The following is a 16,897-nucleotide window of genomic DNA, read 5'->3' on the forward strand; positions in this document are numbered from 1 at the left end:
TTGCAAGACAAAAATATACGTAATGGTACATCAATGTCATGTTGATTGGCATTTTAGATATAACGTGTAAAGTAAATAACTCTAATAAGTGAAATTATTGATGATGATAATTTACATGATTCTTCTTCCTTTTATATTTTAATAGCAGATGACATAAGCAATAATATAAAAAATAACAAATGTTTAATGCAAATAATCTATTTAATAAATTAATTTTGTTCTATTTTTTTCCATAATGCTCTTATTTTGCTGAGCCCAAAATGAAATAACTGTTGTTTAGATATTTGTATAACTACGTCACTAAAATATAGTATTACAAATACAATTATTTTAGTACTTTAACTTAATTTTAGAGTTACAATATTTGAATAGCCAAGATATCAATATGGCGAATAAGCAGACCTATCGTTATTTTGGTTACTTACATTGAAGTCATAGTAAGTCTCTAAAACCTCGATCAGTCATTATCATAAGTAATATTATCGCTATCAATTACGGAAATTTTCCATTTACTAATAAGTATCTATACTTCTTTATTCGATAAAAAAAGGTCAGCCACACCCACCCACATTTTTTCCGGATTTTTTCCACTATTTGGGATTAGCATAGCATATTTTAAGCTTCCATTCTGATTATTGTTCAGTTATTTCGCTTGTGGCATTGCTTTGTTACAAGCAAATGACTGAGCACGCTTGTTAAAAAAGATATTTTAAACGTGATAACGCTTGTTAAAATATCTTTTTTCACATAATCCGTCTATCTTTTTTTAAATTCTTTTATTATTTATTTTAATATCAAGAAGACAAAAAAAAAACTGACAGCCCTTAGAATAGAAAATGGTATAAGAATCTTATTACTTTATTAATAGTATCGTGGAAACGGTCTAAATAATCATTCGCAAATACAAAAAGTGACAATATCTATTGCAGACATTGTGACTTTACTAGGGTACTGTACTATACCAAACTATTATAATAAACTTGCAAGTAAATTACATTTGAAATATATTTTCTCAGGTTATTTCATCTTTATACATTTATATATAATATATCACTAAACTCAATATGGAAAAGATAATAATACAGTATTTGAAGATAATTTCATTATTTTTATCGTAAAACAATAAATATGATTACTTATCGTTTATTTATCTTATCAATAAAAAACAGCTTTACCACCTACAGCTGACCAAGTTACACAACAATCTATATAGTACGTACGTACCACTAAGTACCTACCACCAGCAGTTTATTACCTTGGTTGATGGTTTGATTTCAATATACCTATTCAAAATATATCTAACCTCAATTTCTCTAACAGGGAGGGTACACAACGGAAATTACCGAGTGCCTAAGATCTCTATCTTACATATTAGTTCAATAACTTTAATAACATTTTATGTATATACGCAAATTCTAGACTCTTGATTTTTTCTTCATAACACGTGATTTGTCTCGTCATGATAGGTCGTCATAGATGTTGACCAATAAGCACATAACATGCAAATAACTATACCTACATATTTCTGAACACAAAATTAATATCAGACCGTCCTGAAAATAATTCTAAGAATAAGAATCTTGCGAATCAGCCTAGAGATTTAAAGAAAACTCAGTGTTCGTATAATTCTGTATTCAGTTTTCTTTTTTTTTTTTTATTTAGAGTCGTTTAAATTAGTCATAGAGCAATAATTATCTGATTGCTCTATGACTAATTTAAACGACTTATTGATTAAAATACAAAACTATTTTGTTTTGTTGACTATTATTATCTAATGCCGGATAACAGAATTAGATAATAATAAGGTTGGAAAGATAACTGGGTTAGATAAATACATAATATCTTTATTCGTCAATGCAACTACCATGAGTAACCAAATAAATACTTGTTAGAGGCATACCTCCTTATTCATAAAAACAAACCTAATGTAGCATAAAAGAAAGAGATAAAACAGCTAATAGCTAAAATAAATTAAAGTAAGTTTAAAAGAATAATGATATAATAAAAGAAAAAAAAACAAAGCCTACAGACGATGCTAATTAGTAGTAGTACATTTGCATACACTTCCGCACGAATGACTAGCACTTATCATCTTATTTTTATACTTATTGTTGTAATCCATTCCTTTTGAGTTAAATGTCAATATGATGGAATGCCTATGCATACTGTCGCTGTATTCAGAACTTTTATTCTGTTTTCTGATATGTGCTCAGAAAAAAGAATAAAATTAAATATTATGTATTTTCTTTAAAAAGAATTATTATATAGAAAATATTTTATTTTGACCAAATCGTGTGTGTATTTTAAAAACTAAGAATTAAGAAACAGATTAAAAAAAAGTTCCTCTCAGAGTCAGTTAATAAATAATATTAACAGCATTTACTAATAACGTTGACTTAATTTAAATTTAATTATCAATTTTAATTATCTTTAACTAATATCTCATTTATATTAATTTAAATGAACAAAATTATCAAATATATTTAATAAATATATTCATATTTATATGTTCTATTGCCTTCTAATAGTGAATTAATCAAAAATTGACGGCAATGAATTTTCATTATACAGATAACAACATATTAACAGCATTTACTAATTACATTGACTTAATTTAAATTTAATTATCAATTTTAATTATCTTTAACTAATATCTCATTTGTATTAATTTAATAAATGCAGCAAGTACGACGTTTAATTTCAATAAATTTCAAACAGTACGAAGATGAATTGCTAAACAAAAACAACATAATCAGAAAAATCTGACTTGTTTGCATTTAATTACCGACTTTAATACATTAAATGTCAAAATTATTATTATTACAATACTTCTAATTGATCTCAGTACGTAAAAACTATCAATCAAACCAATAATAATATGTACAGTGTACACAGTTGTCCAAATATCATTCACTCTACTTTCCAATCATATACTCATGTTGTTATCTGTATAATGTAAATTCATTGCCGTTAATTTTTGATTAATTCACTATTAGAAGGCAATAGAACATATAAATATTTATTTATTTATTTATAGGATTACCAACATAAGATACAGCTAAACATTTTAGTACAATACACTGGTAGATTAAATCTAACTGTTCTTACATTTGTAGGCAACCACAGCATGCCTTGTGTTTGACAAACATTAAACATTAAATATGAATAAATTTATTAAATATATTTGATAATTTTGTTCATTTATTCCGTCACTACCTGTATAATAGATATCTACAAGATGTTTATTATTATTATGTATCTACATATTTAAATTACGTCCAATTGTTTACCAATAGAATTCTCATAAATGATAATGATTCTCTATAATTATAATGACAAATGCTTGTGTATTTAACATTCATAAATGAATGTTAACCTTAAAATTAAAGTAAATAATTAGCGAATTTAAGGAAATAATTAATAGTGATAAAATTACTAGCTGTGATGTGAAATATATTAGTAATACATAATTATAATTTATTTCAATAAAACTTAATGAAAACGTAAACAAACGAAAAATAAACCATAAGTAAAGAGTTATTAAAATTGTTTCAGAATTGATAAGATATCGACTATCTAATATGCATAGAGAAAGTTCTTTTTTATCTAAAAGGAAATACAGATTGGTCCCATCGGAATTTTAACAAAATCAATTCAGTAGTTTAGTTTTTGGACCAAAATAACTGATTTTGTCACAGTTGAAGTCGGTATTTTTTTTTTACACAATCTAATAGTTATTCTACAAAGTAATAAAATTAAAATTGTCGTTTTATACCATTCTTTAACAAATGTTAAATTTTAATGGTAGGATTTCGCACTGCATACATGCAATATAGTAAGTGTTGTAATTATAGATTGGTGTATGTTACTCTTATATCTCATAATTTGTTCCAGCCGTGCAAAATGAAAGAGATCGCATCAACTGCAGAAGGCCATCATACGAAGAGCCCTCACAAGCAAATGGTCTCTCAGTGGTGTCACTGCTCAACGCTGAACTACTAAGCAGGAAGGTCGTCGATGAGGTTGGTATAAGTAATCGATTTATTTTCATATTCAAGGATGATGTGATTGGATATTTCTTTTTTTTTCCTCGGGTTTAATTGTTTTGGGTAAAATAGTTTGTACTCACGAAATTTTGGAACAATAAAATTATTGAAAATTAGATTTGGAAATAAAATTAGATATATAAAATGGATGTGGGAAAATCTAGATATTTTATTGACATAAACCCTATTTGTGATTGGATAAAAGTTAAGGAAATCGTATCAACTTAAAGAAGTAACATTTCAAATTTAGGTAGAAATGTAAAATCGCATCTGGCAACTCTGTTCCCAACAGCGCCCCGTAGATAAATCGCAAACGAATCTGCCGTAGATACTTTATCTCTATCGTATCGTGCATTAGATAGAATGAGACAGCAACATCCGGGATCTAACGATAGATTCCTTTGCCTAAAGGGCGGAGCCTGTAGATAACAACGTTCAATAGCAATATCATCAGTAGAAAATCCCAAATATTTTTAAATGAACATAATCTAATGTTTGCGCGTAGGTTCTGGAGATTTATAAAAGGGGTAAATATTTATTACGCAATCAAATATATATAGAACACACTGCACGAATTAAATGGAACCCTAAATATGTATGTCTCTTACCCAATGTTTCTTTTATTTGGGTCAAAAATCAATCACATGGTAGATAATATACAACAATGGACATTTAAAAGTTAATTAATCGTTAATTTATCGACATTATTTAGATAACGGCTAATATTAAAGATACCCTAAAAATTATATGCCAGTATGACAACGCAGCCTGCCAAAAAATATCGGGCACCGTTTTAAGGCAATGGCCGACATAATTATTTTATCAATGGTCATGCAATTGAGAACTTTAATTAATTTCAATGTATCTGATTTATTAAAAAATGCAAGAGCAAATAAATGAAAAACTATAATTTTACATGAACGTATCAGTTTTTAATTTTCAACCAACTTCAAATAGAAGGAGGTTCTCAATTCGGTTGTAATTTTAAACCGTCAACTTTAAACTGATTTGGAAAATTCCTTTTTTATCTGAAAAGGTTTACTTTCAGATTAGTTATTTTTTATTATTTAGTTTAGTTTTAAAATCAAAATAACAGGTTTTGTCACAATTGACGTCGGTTTTTTTTTGTGGATCACAATCTTATATCTGCTTAAGGTTTTTAAAATCTTTAATTAGTCTTACGTATATACATATGTATCTGTTACGCCTGTCTACCATTACTTTGGGTAAAATAATCAGTTTCAACAACAGAAAATTCCAATAAAAAGATGGCAACAATTTTGAATACATCTATATTAACGAATACAATTAATTAACACAATGTACTAGTAAAATATTAAACAAAGCACATACATAAGACCACATTAATCATATACAATATGTAATTGTTGACTTTTGATCTGAAGAAATAATATCATTGGTTAGTTTACAATAATTTGTTTACAATAATTTGATAACTTTAAATGCTAAGATAAAACGAAACTTTGCCTCCAACATATTTACGATCCTGTCACTAACTATCTTTATGAAGCTGACTGTACTATAAAAAAAAAACGTTGTTTGCAACAATTATATGGCGACTATTTTATTGTAAACACAACTATAAATGTTATAGCTGTTGATATTGTTTTATGTCACATTATAATGATGGAGCATTACAAAATGAGCCTAGATGGTCGCGTACAACGCAATTTCTACATGATATGTCCACGAACGCTCAGGTTATAGAATTAACTCACTGCCAAGGTTTTTCCAAGAGACTATAGCATGGGATTCTTCAAAAATCACCGAATCGAACATTTATATATTATCCACCTCTTAGCCTTGTCACAATTGTGTTGAGCTAGGCACCTATTTATTGTCTATATTTTTTACTTTAAATATATCATCTGTGTAAACACATAGCCATCTAGTCCTAAACTAAACAGAGCTTGTATCAAATACCAGATAACTAATAGATTTATTTTATTTTAAATACACATTTTACATAGAAAAAACAAACTTTTTCTTTCCACTTTATCTATATATCTTATCACTGATTAATATTAACAGACGATCAACGTAAGCGACGCCGAAATCAACAACAGAAAGTTGGCGAAGATCAACGACGTGTGCGAGTCGATCAAACAACAGCTGTTAATTCTTGTAGAATGGGCAAAATACATACCCGCATTCACAGAGCTCCATCTCGATGATCAGGTCAGTATCTAATGCATTATATATATATATATATATATATATATATATATATATATATATATATATATATATATATATATATATATTTTTTTTTTTTTTTTGAATAATTTTAAAAGAATAAAAAAGTTTCATTAACTAATTCAATTAGAATAGCAAGAAATTCATCTGCATGTTTATTTATCTATCTCGCGTATTATTTTTGCTGCCATCCAGCTTATTTGCACTCTGTGTTCTGGTTAGAAGAATAAATATAGCAATAAAATTACTAGGTACTGCGATTCAAAGATCTTATCACCAAGGCTCCAGTGGTGATTTCCCTTCAGACAAACTGCATGCTTGATTACGTCATTTAGTTGTAAAAAGTCTTTTGCCATCTAAAATGATGTACGTCAATGAAGCATAATACTTTAAAATTTAATATGTATAATATCAATTCCTCTCGTTTGTCACAAACATAGAATGCACCCTGCTCCATGCATACACACATTTTGGCATGTAAAAACATCACATGTTTTACATCTTTTTATATATGTATACGAGTATGCAGTCAACATTAAATAAAATTTTCAAATTATGAATAATTCTATAATTGCTGCATGTAATGTTTCATAAAAATAATTTATATTATAAATCATTTTATAAACATGACTCAAGTAGGTAAATTGAGATTGTTACCTAGCTAGCCGACTCATCTGTCTGTTACATTGACCTATAGGTTATTTTGATAAAATGCCTATGACACTAATAAGGTGACAGTAAACTCAATAATTATAATAAATCTTATTACATATACGCACAAAATTCTAATTATGATAATACTTACATATAGTTAATGCGAAAATAACTGGCTGTATATTACAATGACTGAACTACTAGACTGATTTGGATGAACTTAAGCAAATATTTGGCCTAATTCCAAAGATAGACATAGTTTTGGGGGTGTCGTAAAAGATTTCCCACTGTTTCCTGTAATAGATATTAGGTACCTACCCACTTTACTATTAGCATGAGTATTTATATGTTTTGTTACATCGCTACCCAGGCATATCAAAACGGCTGAAATAATTTCCATAAAATTAGATACACAAATACATGCGTCATCGATAAATCGATTGAATTACAAATAAACCAAACAACTTTACCAACTTTCATTTGTTATGATGTAGCATTATTTGGCAGAGTGAAAGACGGACACCTGTGTTTGAATAGGTATCTAATGTCTACGAATAATCAATCCATGCAATCCAAGGACGCCCGAGAACGTAATCATGTTATATGAAAATAAAAATAAAAAAAAAAATTGTCTGCACACAGGTGGCGCTACTGCGCGCCCACGCCGGTGAACACTTACTACTCGGGTGTGCGCGTCGCTCACTCCACCTCAAGGACGTGTTATTGCTCGGGAACAACTGCATCATCACTAAACACAATATTGGTACGTTTCTTCTGTTAAGTCATAAACAAAATTCAAACGTTTTAAAGGTGTATCTGTGTGTGCGTGTAAAATGTGTAGAGCCTGAACTTGAAGTATGAAATCGAAATCATTAGATATTACTATAGAATATGTTACAATAAGGGAGCTTATGGTGGAGGGATGCGGAGCAGCATCCTTCTTAAAACATCACCAAATGCCAAACTGCGGTTACCAACCCGCTTGCTAAGCGTGGTAACTACTGGCAAAACCAGACAGACAGTTAACGGCTGTTACAATAGGTTACAATAGAAATTTAGTAAATAAAAAATTAAAAAACGACAAAGTTGAAAACAGCTGACCGCGCCGTTTAGTTGTAGTTGTAGCTTAAAATTATTTGCTGTTTTTCGATCTATGATTCTTTAATGAATATGATTAGTTTCACTGACAGAACACTCCCTTAGAAGGTAGCTACTGATTTTAACTTGATCCTGTACGTTACCTTTTCTTACAATTTTAATTTTTTTGCCCCAAAATTAATATCGAATTCAAAATAAGTAAGTTGATAATTCAAAATAACATGGTAAAACGTCAATATTATTTTGATTGACACGACGTGTAAGTACAAATGTTTAATGAGGATCTCTAAATAACTGTCAAATACATGATACTTCCTGACTGAATAATTGTCGTGTCTTAAGAATTTGTTGTAAAGAAAATGTTTCTAACAATATTTTTGGATAGTCTACATAACATCTTACAGTTCAGTTTACGCAGTTTATGCAAATAATTATGTAAATACATATTTATGGCTATTTATTTTTATATTTATATGACTCGCGACGACGAGAAAAAATTGTTCCAATAAACTGAGGGCCTACCATGAAATGTTTTCCGAAATTTCGGAGTCAAAAGAAACACATATTTGATGTTAAAATTACATAATACATGCCGTTTGGAAATATTAAAAATGTTAAAATATCGTTCCTTTGGACTTTTATGATAGGATGTATGACGAACGAAATGTTAAACTCTATTTATTGATCCGATTTGGTATAAACAAAAACACGAAATTGAGTCCGAAATTTCGGAATTTCATTTCATGGTAGACCCGCTGATTAGTAAGTTAATTTTTTATTTTTCCCCATAATCCTCATATTTATTAGATTTTTAGAGATACTGTACAATGAGGGCCTTAAACATCTCAAAAAGTTATAACTCCAGTAGTGAAGGCCATATTGAATATTTTTTAACATATTCAAATTTATTAAAGTCCTCTAAGATTATGATATACTAGCATTCCGGCCTATATACGTACGAGAAGAATTTTCGAAAATAATACATAACCTATGTTGCTAGCTTTCTATAGATGAAAAAATTTTTAAAATCGAATAGGAAAGATTTGTTTGTTTGCAATGAATAAATTCAAAAACTTTTAAGTTTTTTCATTGCAAACAATCAAATCTTTCCTCTTTATAGTATATATAATGTGAAGCCAATTACATCGTTATACATATATTTCTGTCATTGAGATTCTGAGATATTTCTCTAAGCTTATCTCTTAACTAAAACATTATAATTTAATAGTTTCGCAAAATTACTGTTTTATCTCTCATTACTCTACCCATCATAAACTAAATTTATAATAATACTAACTTAAGTCTATTAGAATTTTTATTCAAACTCGTCTTTTGAGTAAAGATTTCGCTGTAATATTAAATTGTTATTTTAGACATAAATTTAGACAAATAATGCCTCAGAATCAAATAGAATAATATTATTAAAATATAAAAATCATATTTCAATTGAATTATTGAATCATGGCTGATTTAAAGCGTAAACGTATTTATAAATCCATTGTCACTTGTCTACAAACTACCAACGTATCATTAGATAACATTTGAACAAAGACGGAAAAATTCCTTTTTTTTCTTTACGATATCTCGACTTGGCAATAACATATAAGTCACGTGATTGATTAAGCCGTTACGACATTACTTTTTTTCCCACTTTCAGGAAGTCAGCTTTAATTGTTCATAATTAATTGTTTATAACTTTTTTTTATATACTTTTGTTGATAAAATGTTTAATTGGTTACAGACGGCCGCATGGACATAGATATCAGCATGATTGGTGTGCGTGTGATGGACGAGATCGTGAAGCCTCTGCGAGAGATCGATATTGATGACACGGAGTTTGCCTGCCTCAAGGCAATCGTATTCTTCGATCCCAGTTAGTAATCCTTAATTTTATTTATATATTCACAACTTGGTCCACGTGGGGGGGAAAGAGAATGTTAGTAATGGAGACTGAGAATCCCATTGCTAGCAATATACCCAACCAGGTCGACCTCCTCGCGGTTCTCCTTGGAAACTATCATGGTTAATTCCTGATGAATTCATCATGATGGGCTAACTGGCCTGTTTTCATTCTCATCTATCACCCTTCACTGGTGCTCCGCCAGCGTATCCCATTAGCGCAGGCGGGGTTACCATACCATTTTCACCCATCAAAAAAAACTTGTTCCACGTGCCCGAGATAAATAGCAGCCTTTCCTTCTTCATTCCAAACTGTACGTGTATATCAAACTTAATGACTATTGGTTGAGCCGATTTTTCAATCGGATCGTTTTAATGATTCATTTCTTATGATACACTAACTAAAATTTAAACTCCGCAGATGCAAAGGGCCTGTCCCAGCCACAGAAGATCAAGCAGCTCCGCTACCAAATCCAAATCAACTTAGAGGACTACATAAGTGACCGGCAGTACGACGGTCGCGGACGGTTCGGGGAACTCTTGCTGTGTCTACCGCCCCTACAGAGCATCACCTGGCAAATGATCGAGCAAATACAATTCGCGAAGCTCTTCGGGGTCGCACACGTCGACAGCCTACTGCAAGAGATGCTGCTCGGTGGTAATAACTCCAAAATATTTTGGTACTAGCGTTTCCCGCGGATTTCGCGGCATATATCGTGATACCCGTTTGTCAAATTTCACCAAACATACAAACATTTTTGCAAAATTTCTCATCCTAGTTATAATACACATGTAAAAATTTGTAAAGTCATTTGGATGTTTGTTAACACATAGGATACTTTGTGTATTATTTATTTTATGTATTTATAACCGCGGGAAACGACTAGTTAATAAGATTAGATTAATTCGCAATATATAAGACTGGTTAGTGCTGCAGTTTGAATCTGACAAACACTAACTTTTGTAATTTTAATTCCCAATTCTCTGACAATGGAAGAAATTGTTAAACTCAATTATCACAGACACTTGTTTAGACTCACCTCTGTTATGCAACTTTTCTGACTGCAACATTATGAATAAATGAAAACTTTATTGTTCCCTTTAAAAAATGATACAGATTATAAAGATTAACAATTCCTACACAAAATGAATGCTTAATTACATAAATGCAAGGTAAAGAGGCAACGATTCGGGACCTTATGGCGAGGCGAGACAATAATTCGTTCCTATGGTTGCCGAAATAAATCCCTATTTAGTGATTAAGGCCACCCATTGTTGCTCTTTGTCTTGCTCCATCTTGTAATGCCTTTTTTCTACTTATGTTAAGTACTTTTTTTGTAAGAAATAATAGTTTTTATTCATTCATCATTCGATATCTCAGAATTCAGTAAATTATAATAATGTTATTCTTAAACCACCAGGAGCATCCACAGACGCAAACATAGAAGAGCAGCCAGCGGAGATGGCTGCGGGCGGATCCCCTATGTCGGCATCATCACCACCTCTAGTGCCTCAACTACCGTTACCGGAGCCCGCCTTCCTGGAGCCAGTGCCCTTCAAGCAAGAACCCAACATGTGAGCAGACTTGCCTTCCGGGTATAGGGACTAATAGAGCTCACGGTTGTTGTAAATTGACCATCACAAATTTTGATATTTGGCCATTGTGACAATAAATGTGCCTTTTGACAAATCGTTTATTATAAATGACGGTCGCAATACTCGTATAATATATAATAGTATGTGATATCAATTTACAACACTAGTTCGCAGCAAACAACTTGACCCATAAAGAATGTAATTCGCGCAGTTCCATTGTACGTAAAATGTTATTACACAAGTCGCATTGTGTTAGAGAAATACTCAAGTTTTTTGCTCGCATCTATACATGCGTTTAGTTTAATTCTCTAGGAAAATCACTGGAATTTGGGACTTATTTTCTCGTAATTAATCTATCCAGTAACATCATCTATCGACAAAATATATTTTCCTGTATCATTTTATTTACTACTATATTATTAAAAAATAATATGTTGATTATAAAATGGAAGTATACCAACTACATATACAAGCTGTATGTGTAGTTAATACTTATTGCATGCATAGAATTATTAATAGAGAACAGACTATAATGTGTGCCTTAATAATTAAATAATGTATTTAGGCATATTTACGTTTGAAAGTAAGACTGGATTATCCAATGTTTGTGAAATTGTTTTTGAGTGAAATATGAATGACCTAATATATAGAGTAAAATTTTAATTTTAATTTTAAATAAGTCAATATTCCTGAGGTTCCCAAACTTAACATTGTAGTCAACCTTATTTATTAGGCTCTGTTCTTTTTTTTCTTTCTTTTATTCCAAATATTACTTTTGTTTATAGAACTTATTGTTGTTTGGGTTAACCTTCTGAACTGTTATGAACATTGGCTGCTAATTTTTATTGCCGATATTGTTATCATAGTAATTTTATACTTGATTACAAAATTATGAACTATGGATTTTTACAGATTTTATAATATATATTTTCATTATACATTCATATCTAATGATGCTAACAAAATGACTTTTATTAATGGACCTGGACCCCGTTTGACATAACTACAATTGCAATCTCAAGATTTTCTCTACCAAGTTTTTAAGCCTACGCATATAGTGTAGTTTCTAATAACATATATAGGCAAAATTTCATGACAGATTAATGACAACAAGTAATAATATTGTAAAGACTGTATTTCTCACAGCATACCTGACGACAAGAGATTTTATAACGAAATAATTTAAATTGGTATTTTATAATTGATGTATATTTTAAAAATAATAATAACAATTTATTTAAATAATAATATAAAAATGTTAACTATGGGTATATACCTGAAAATAAAGAGATTTATTATTATTATTATTGTTTGTGACCATCTATATAGCACAATACTGTACCAAAGACGTTTTATTCGTCTTTTTATAATTAACACAAAAATACGTATGTAATTTTGTATGTGACGCGATGTCGCTAATTCTTTACCTATTTTCCAATTTTGCAATGAATAAGTTACACCCGTGTTGGTCCCATATTGTCACAATTGAAAGCGATTTGGCCACACACATATTTTGCGATATAAAATTTTAAATAATTAAATGTTATCGTATTTATATAAAGATCTGTAATTTTTACTTCGCTATAAATCTACACGATAATGAAAGGCCACGAATTGACAAACAATTCTTAGTTTGACTTTATTTTATCAAACGGGGTTCCAGTTTTCGTAAGTGCCACATACTCCACTGTCTTCCATTTCAAAGGTGACCATAAAATAAGGTGATAGTAATCCCATAATCATCACTGTAATGTAGATCTCATTATCATTAGTCAACATTTTGTAGGTACAGTAAACATTGTATACCTAGCCACCTACTGCAATGGTCATAGGTAACTAAATGACACATAAAAAATCATGAACCATTACCTTTAATGTTTAAATATATAAACAAATCTTACGATAATTACTGCATAAAGTAATTATCATTATTATGTTATGATAATTAACATATAAAAATATTATCACTATTTAATAAATTATTTAACTACTAATATGCACTGGTGGAATATTCAAAACTGTGCCCTGGCATATTGTCAGTGTATTCTGGCATACAGTTTCCTAACTTCAAGATCTACAGGATTAAAAAACTGCTTTACTGTAATAATAACAGAAAATAAAATAATAGAATTTCGTGTTTACAACAGATGAACTTTCTAGTTTCATCTGTAGTTATATACTGTTAATATTATTCCCAAACAAAAGGCTTCTAATTTCAGCGAGTTATATAAATAATACAGAGTATAAAGCGGTTTTTTACGCCTTAAATAATCTATTATAGGTGGAATACTTATAGTTTTAAAAAAAAGTACTAGAATATTCTGCCAGAACGTGTATGTTATTAGTTAATTGGATTTGGGTTCAATATGGAATTATAGTATAATATTATATTAATTGTTTCTGACCAGGAGCCCTGATCCCCCAACACCAATGAAGAGCGCCGAATTTATGTCGTTATAGTGAAAACAAGGTGACTTACGTTTGGTAAATCTTCATTGCGTCCAAATATATTATAGTATTAAAATCATTGTATATTACGTACATATCAAATCAGACTGCTTTTATTATTTGTCAATTTAAATTATATAAAATTGCATTGGCAATTTCGAATACTAAAAGATAATTCGTTCATTCGACGACACATAATTATGATGTACATACCAATGCCATAATTCTTTAGCATTTTTGTATCACATCGAGTACTAGAAAGTTATATATCTGTCACGTCTGTCTCCCATTAGGGTAGGAACAAAACGCGAAACGCACGCTCTGGTGGGCAATAAATACACTCATGTCTTTTTCTTTACAGCCACCATTTCTTTCGCTTCACCATCCCACCATACGTCCATTCTCGTCTTAACATCCTTCGTCGTCCAACAAAAATACCTACAAATAAAACCAAGTTCAATCGTATCCAAAGAAGTCTAGGACTCACAAATTCAAATTCTTTAACAGATTCATTCATTCTCTCTGACAAAATTAGTTATTGACTCCAGACCAGTACCCAGTATATCAGTCATAAGTAGGAATCGAGCAGCCTTTCAGCAACTCTTCTCTCATTTATCATCGCAATTTGTCATTCCTTTGCCATCTTTTTACCATTTGGGGAAACAGGGGAGACTGACGTGACCAGTGGCATAACGCAGCGCCGTCTAGAAAGTTACATTTGTATATAATTTTTGGTTGAATATATTTATCCTTGTATATTTATTATTTTGTTTAAAGTAACACAACCTTGTCTTGTTTGTATTATTCGCCGGTTTTGTAATCATTTTTACCGAAGTGCCTATAATTATTGAAAGATATATATATATATATATATATATATATATATATATATATATATATATATATATATATATATATATATATATATACATACATAAGTGTAGATATAAATTTGCCAATTTATATTGTATATTAACTATGAGAGTTATTTATACAAAAATTAGAAATAAGTTTTAGGAAACTTGTAAGTGTAATCACTTCCTTTGGCTGTGTGAAAAGGAAATCGTGTAGTAAGAAAAATATCATTTGCCAACCTGAAAAGTGAACTTTTTACGAGATATTTGCAATTGATACCGTTTCTATTGTATCTGTAATCATAATATTTTGTGTTTGTATATAGTATTTTGTATTTCTAAGTACGGTAACGGTGGTCTTTGAAATTCATAGTCGACTAAATAGTCTTAAAGTTTTAGTTACCAAACGTATAACGTCGTTTTGTAAAATGTATTTTTTGTTCATACGTTTTTGTATCCATATAGGTAGAATGTAAATTTTTAGGCATTTATCCAAATGCGCGCCTTTACTCGCACCGAGATTTCTACGTCCCACGAATGAGCGTGTAATTTTTAAAGTGACAATTTAATTAGTTTAATATTATAAGAATTTATTTACTATCAGTTTATATGATTATTGTAACGAAATGCTCAACCTTTACAGCTTGTTTGATGTTATAAATTTACCATTGTCGGTGAAAGTTATTTAAATAGTAGATAAGGAATTGGTATGTTATGGGTTTTGTAAAGTTGAAAGTTTTCATATATTATAGATAAGTCTTAATAGGTGCCTTATTTTCCTACATTTTGTAGGCTGGGTGTATTGTTGACCTGTACATACTATGTTATGATTTTTAGTAGAATATATTTTAATAAATAATATGTTACACAAGCGTGTTTATTTATTTATAAATTAATTTTAACGGAACACCATTAAATATAACTTCTACAGATCAAAATACGTACTAGAACATATTCCTTAAATATGTTGTAATGAAACAACTTTCATATTGCACATTTCAAAAGTCGATTGCTTGGGTACCTCTGTTCCATTCGTGTTTCAACCGTGAATCAGTTGTGTTTGCATTGCTGTGTTTCGGTTTGAAGGGTGGGATATGGCGTGAATTTACTAGGTACAGAGGAATAACACCTGAGTCCTCAGGAATGGCAACGCATGGGGGGTATCATGGACGTAACAGTATACTCTGTTATGTCCATGGTACTGCTCATGTCTATAGGCGACGGTTACCATTTTCCATCAGGTGGGCCGTCGGCTTGTTTGCCATTCTAAGTTGTATAAAAAGAAAAAAAGACATTTCAAAGCTAAATTACGTATTTATATTAGAACAATAGCCAAAATAGGATCAAATTCATTACTCGTCCGGTGTTAACTCGGATGGTTTCTCTGTCACATCCATGTAGCCTTTTCTTCTGTTGACGCGGTTCTTGCAATACAAAAATATTACAGATAACGCCGATACTGCTGACATCGCTAATATCGGTATGTACAAGGAAAACATGTGTATATTTTTTATTTACCTATATATATAGTTATTGACTAATAGAATCGGTTTTGTTTAAAAAATAATTACATTAACATTAGTACTTATTACAATGTCATGAACTGATAACGTTAAATGATATGACATTCATGACACAGATAACTCATAGTACCTATTTACTGATAAACGTATGCAAAACATCTTTTTTATCGTTGAAATTGAAACTAAAGAAATTAAAGCATAAGTCGTAAACAAACACGATGCAATTATAAGGCGATAAAGCGAGATGCCAGACATACATTAGAACATAAATGAACTCCAGTAAATTTCTAGATTTACCAGTTTCCGTTTCTTATTGTGAGAGATCCTTTGCATTTAATTTTTTTTTTCTTTTTTTTTTATACAACTCAGAATGGCAAACAAGCTGACGGCCCACCTGATGGAAAGTGGTAACCATCACCTATAGAAATGAGCAATACCTTGGACATAACAGAGTATACCTATTGTTTCGCCCATGATACTCCCCATGCGTTGCCATTCCTGAGGACTCAGGTGTTATTCCTCTGTACCCTGTAAATTCACGCCATATCCCACTCTTCAAACC

The 16,897-nt window shown here is 30.4% G+C and overlaps 1 protein-coding gene across 4 annotated transcripts in view; it reads left to right on the forward strand.

The window, feature by feature from the left end:
- LOC113521949 (transcription factor HNF-4 homolog) overlaps positions 1 to 15,683 on the forward strand; it is a 72,001-nt gene extending 56,318 nt beyond the window's left edge. For 3 of the 4 annotated variants that reach the window (XM_026907629.3, XM_026907630.3, XM_026907627.3), the window contains exons 4-10: positions 3,895 to 4,022; positions 6,099 to 6,245; positions 7,560 to 7,680; positions 9,757 to 9,888; positions 10,336 to 10,572; positions 11,336 to 11,489; positions 13,919 to 15,683. In XM_026907629.3, the coding sequence (XP_026763430.1) occupies positions 3,895 to 4,022; positions 6,099 to 6,245; positions 7,560 to 7,680; positions 9,757 to 9,888; positions 10,336 to 10,572; positions 11,336 to 11,489; positions 13,919 to 13,970 (971 nt within the window). In that variant the 3' untranslated portion in view covers positions 13,971 to 15,683. The remainder of the gene's footprint in view (positions 1 to 3,894; positions 4,023 to 6,098; positions 6,246 to 7,559; positions 7,681 to 9,756; positions 9,889 to 10,335; positions 10,573 to 11,335; positions 11,490 to 13,918) is intronic. The other variant, XM_026907628.3, reaches the window with a different exon arrangement.
- Positions 15,684 to 16,897: the final 1,214 nt, after the last annotated feature.

The sequence above is a fragment of the Galleria mellonella genome, unplaced genomic scaffold (assembly GCF_026898425.1).
Source record: "Galleria mellonella isolate WM207_F2 unplaced genomic scaffold, CSIRO_AGI_GalMel_v1 utg63, whole genome shotgun sequence".
Lineage (NCBI taxonomy): Eukaryota > Metazoa > Arthropoda > Insecta > Lepidoptera > Pyralidae > Galleria > Galleria mellonella.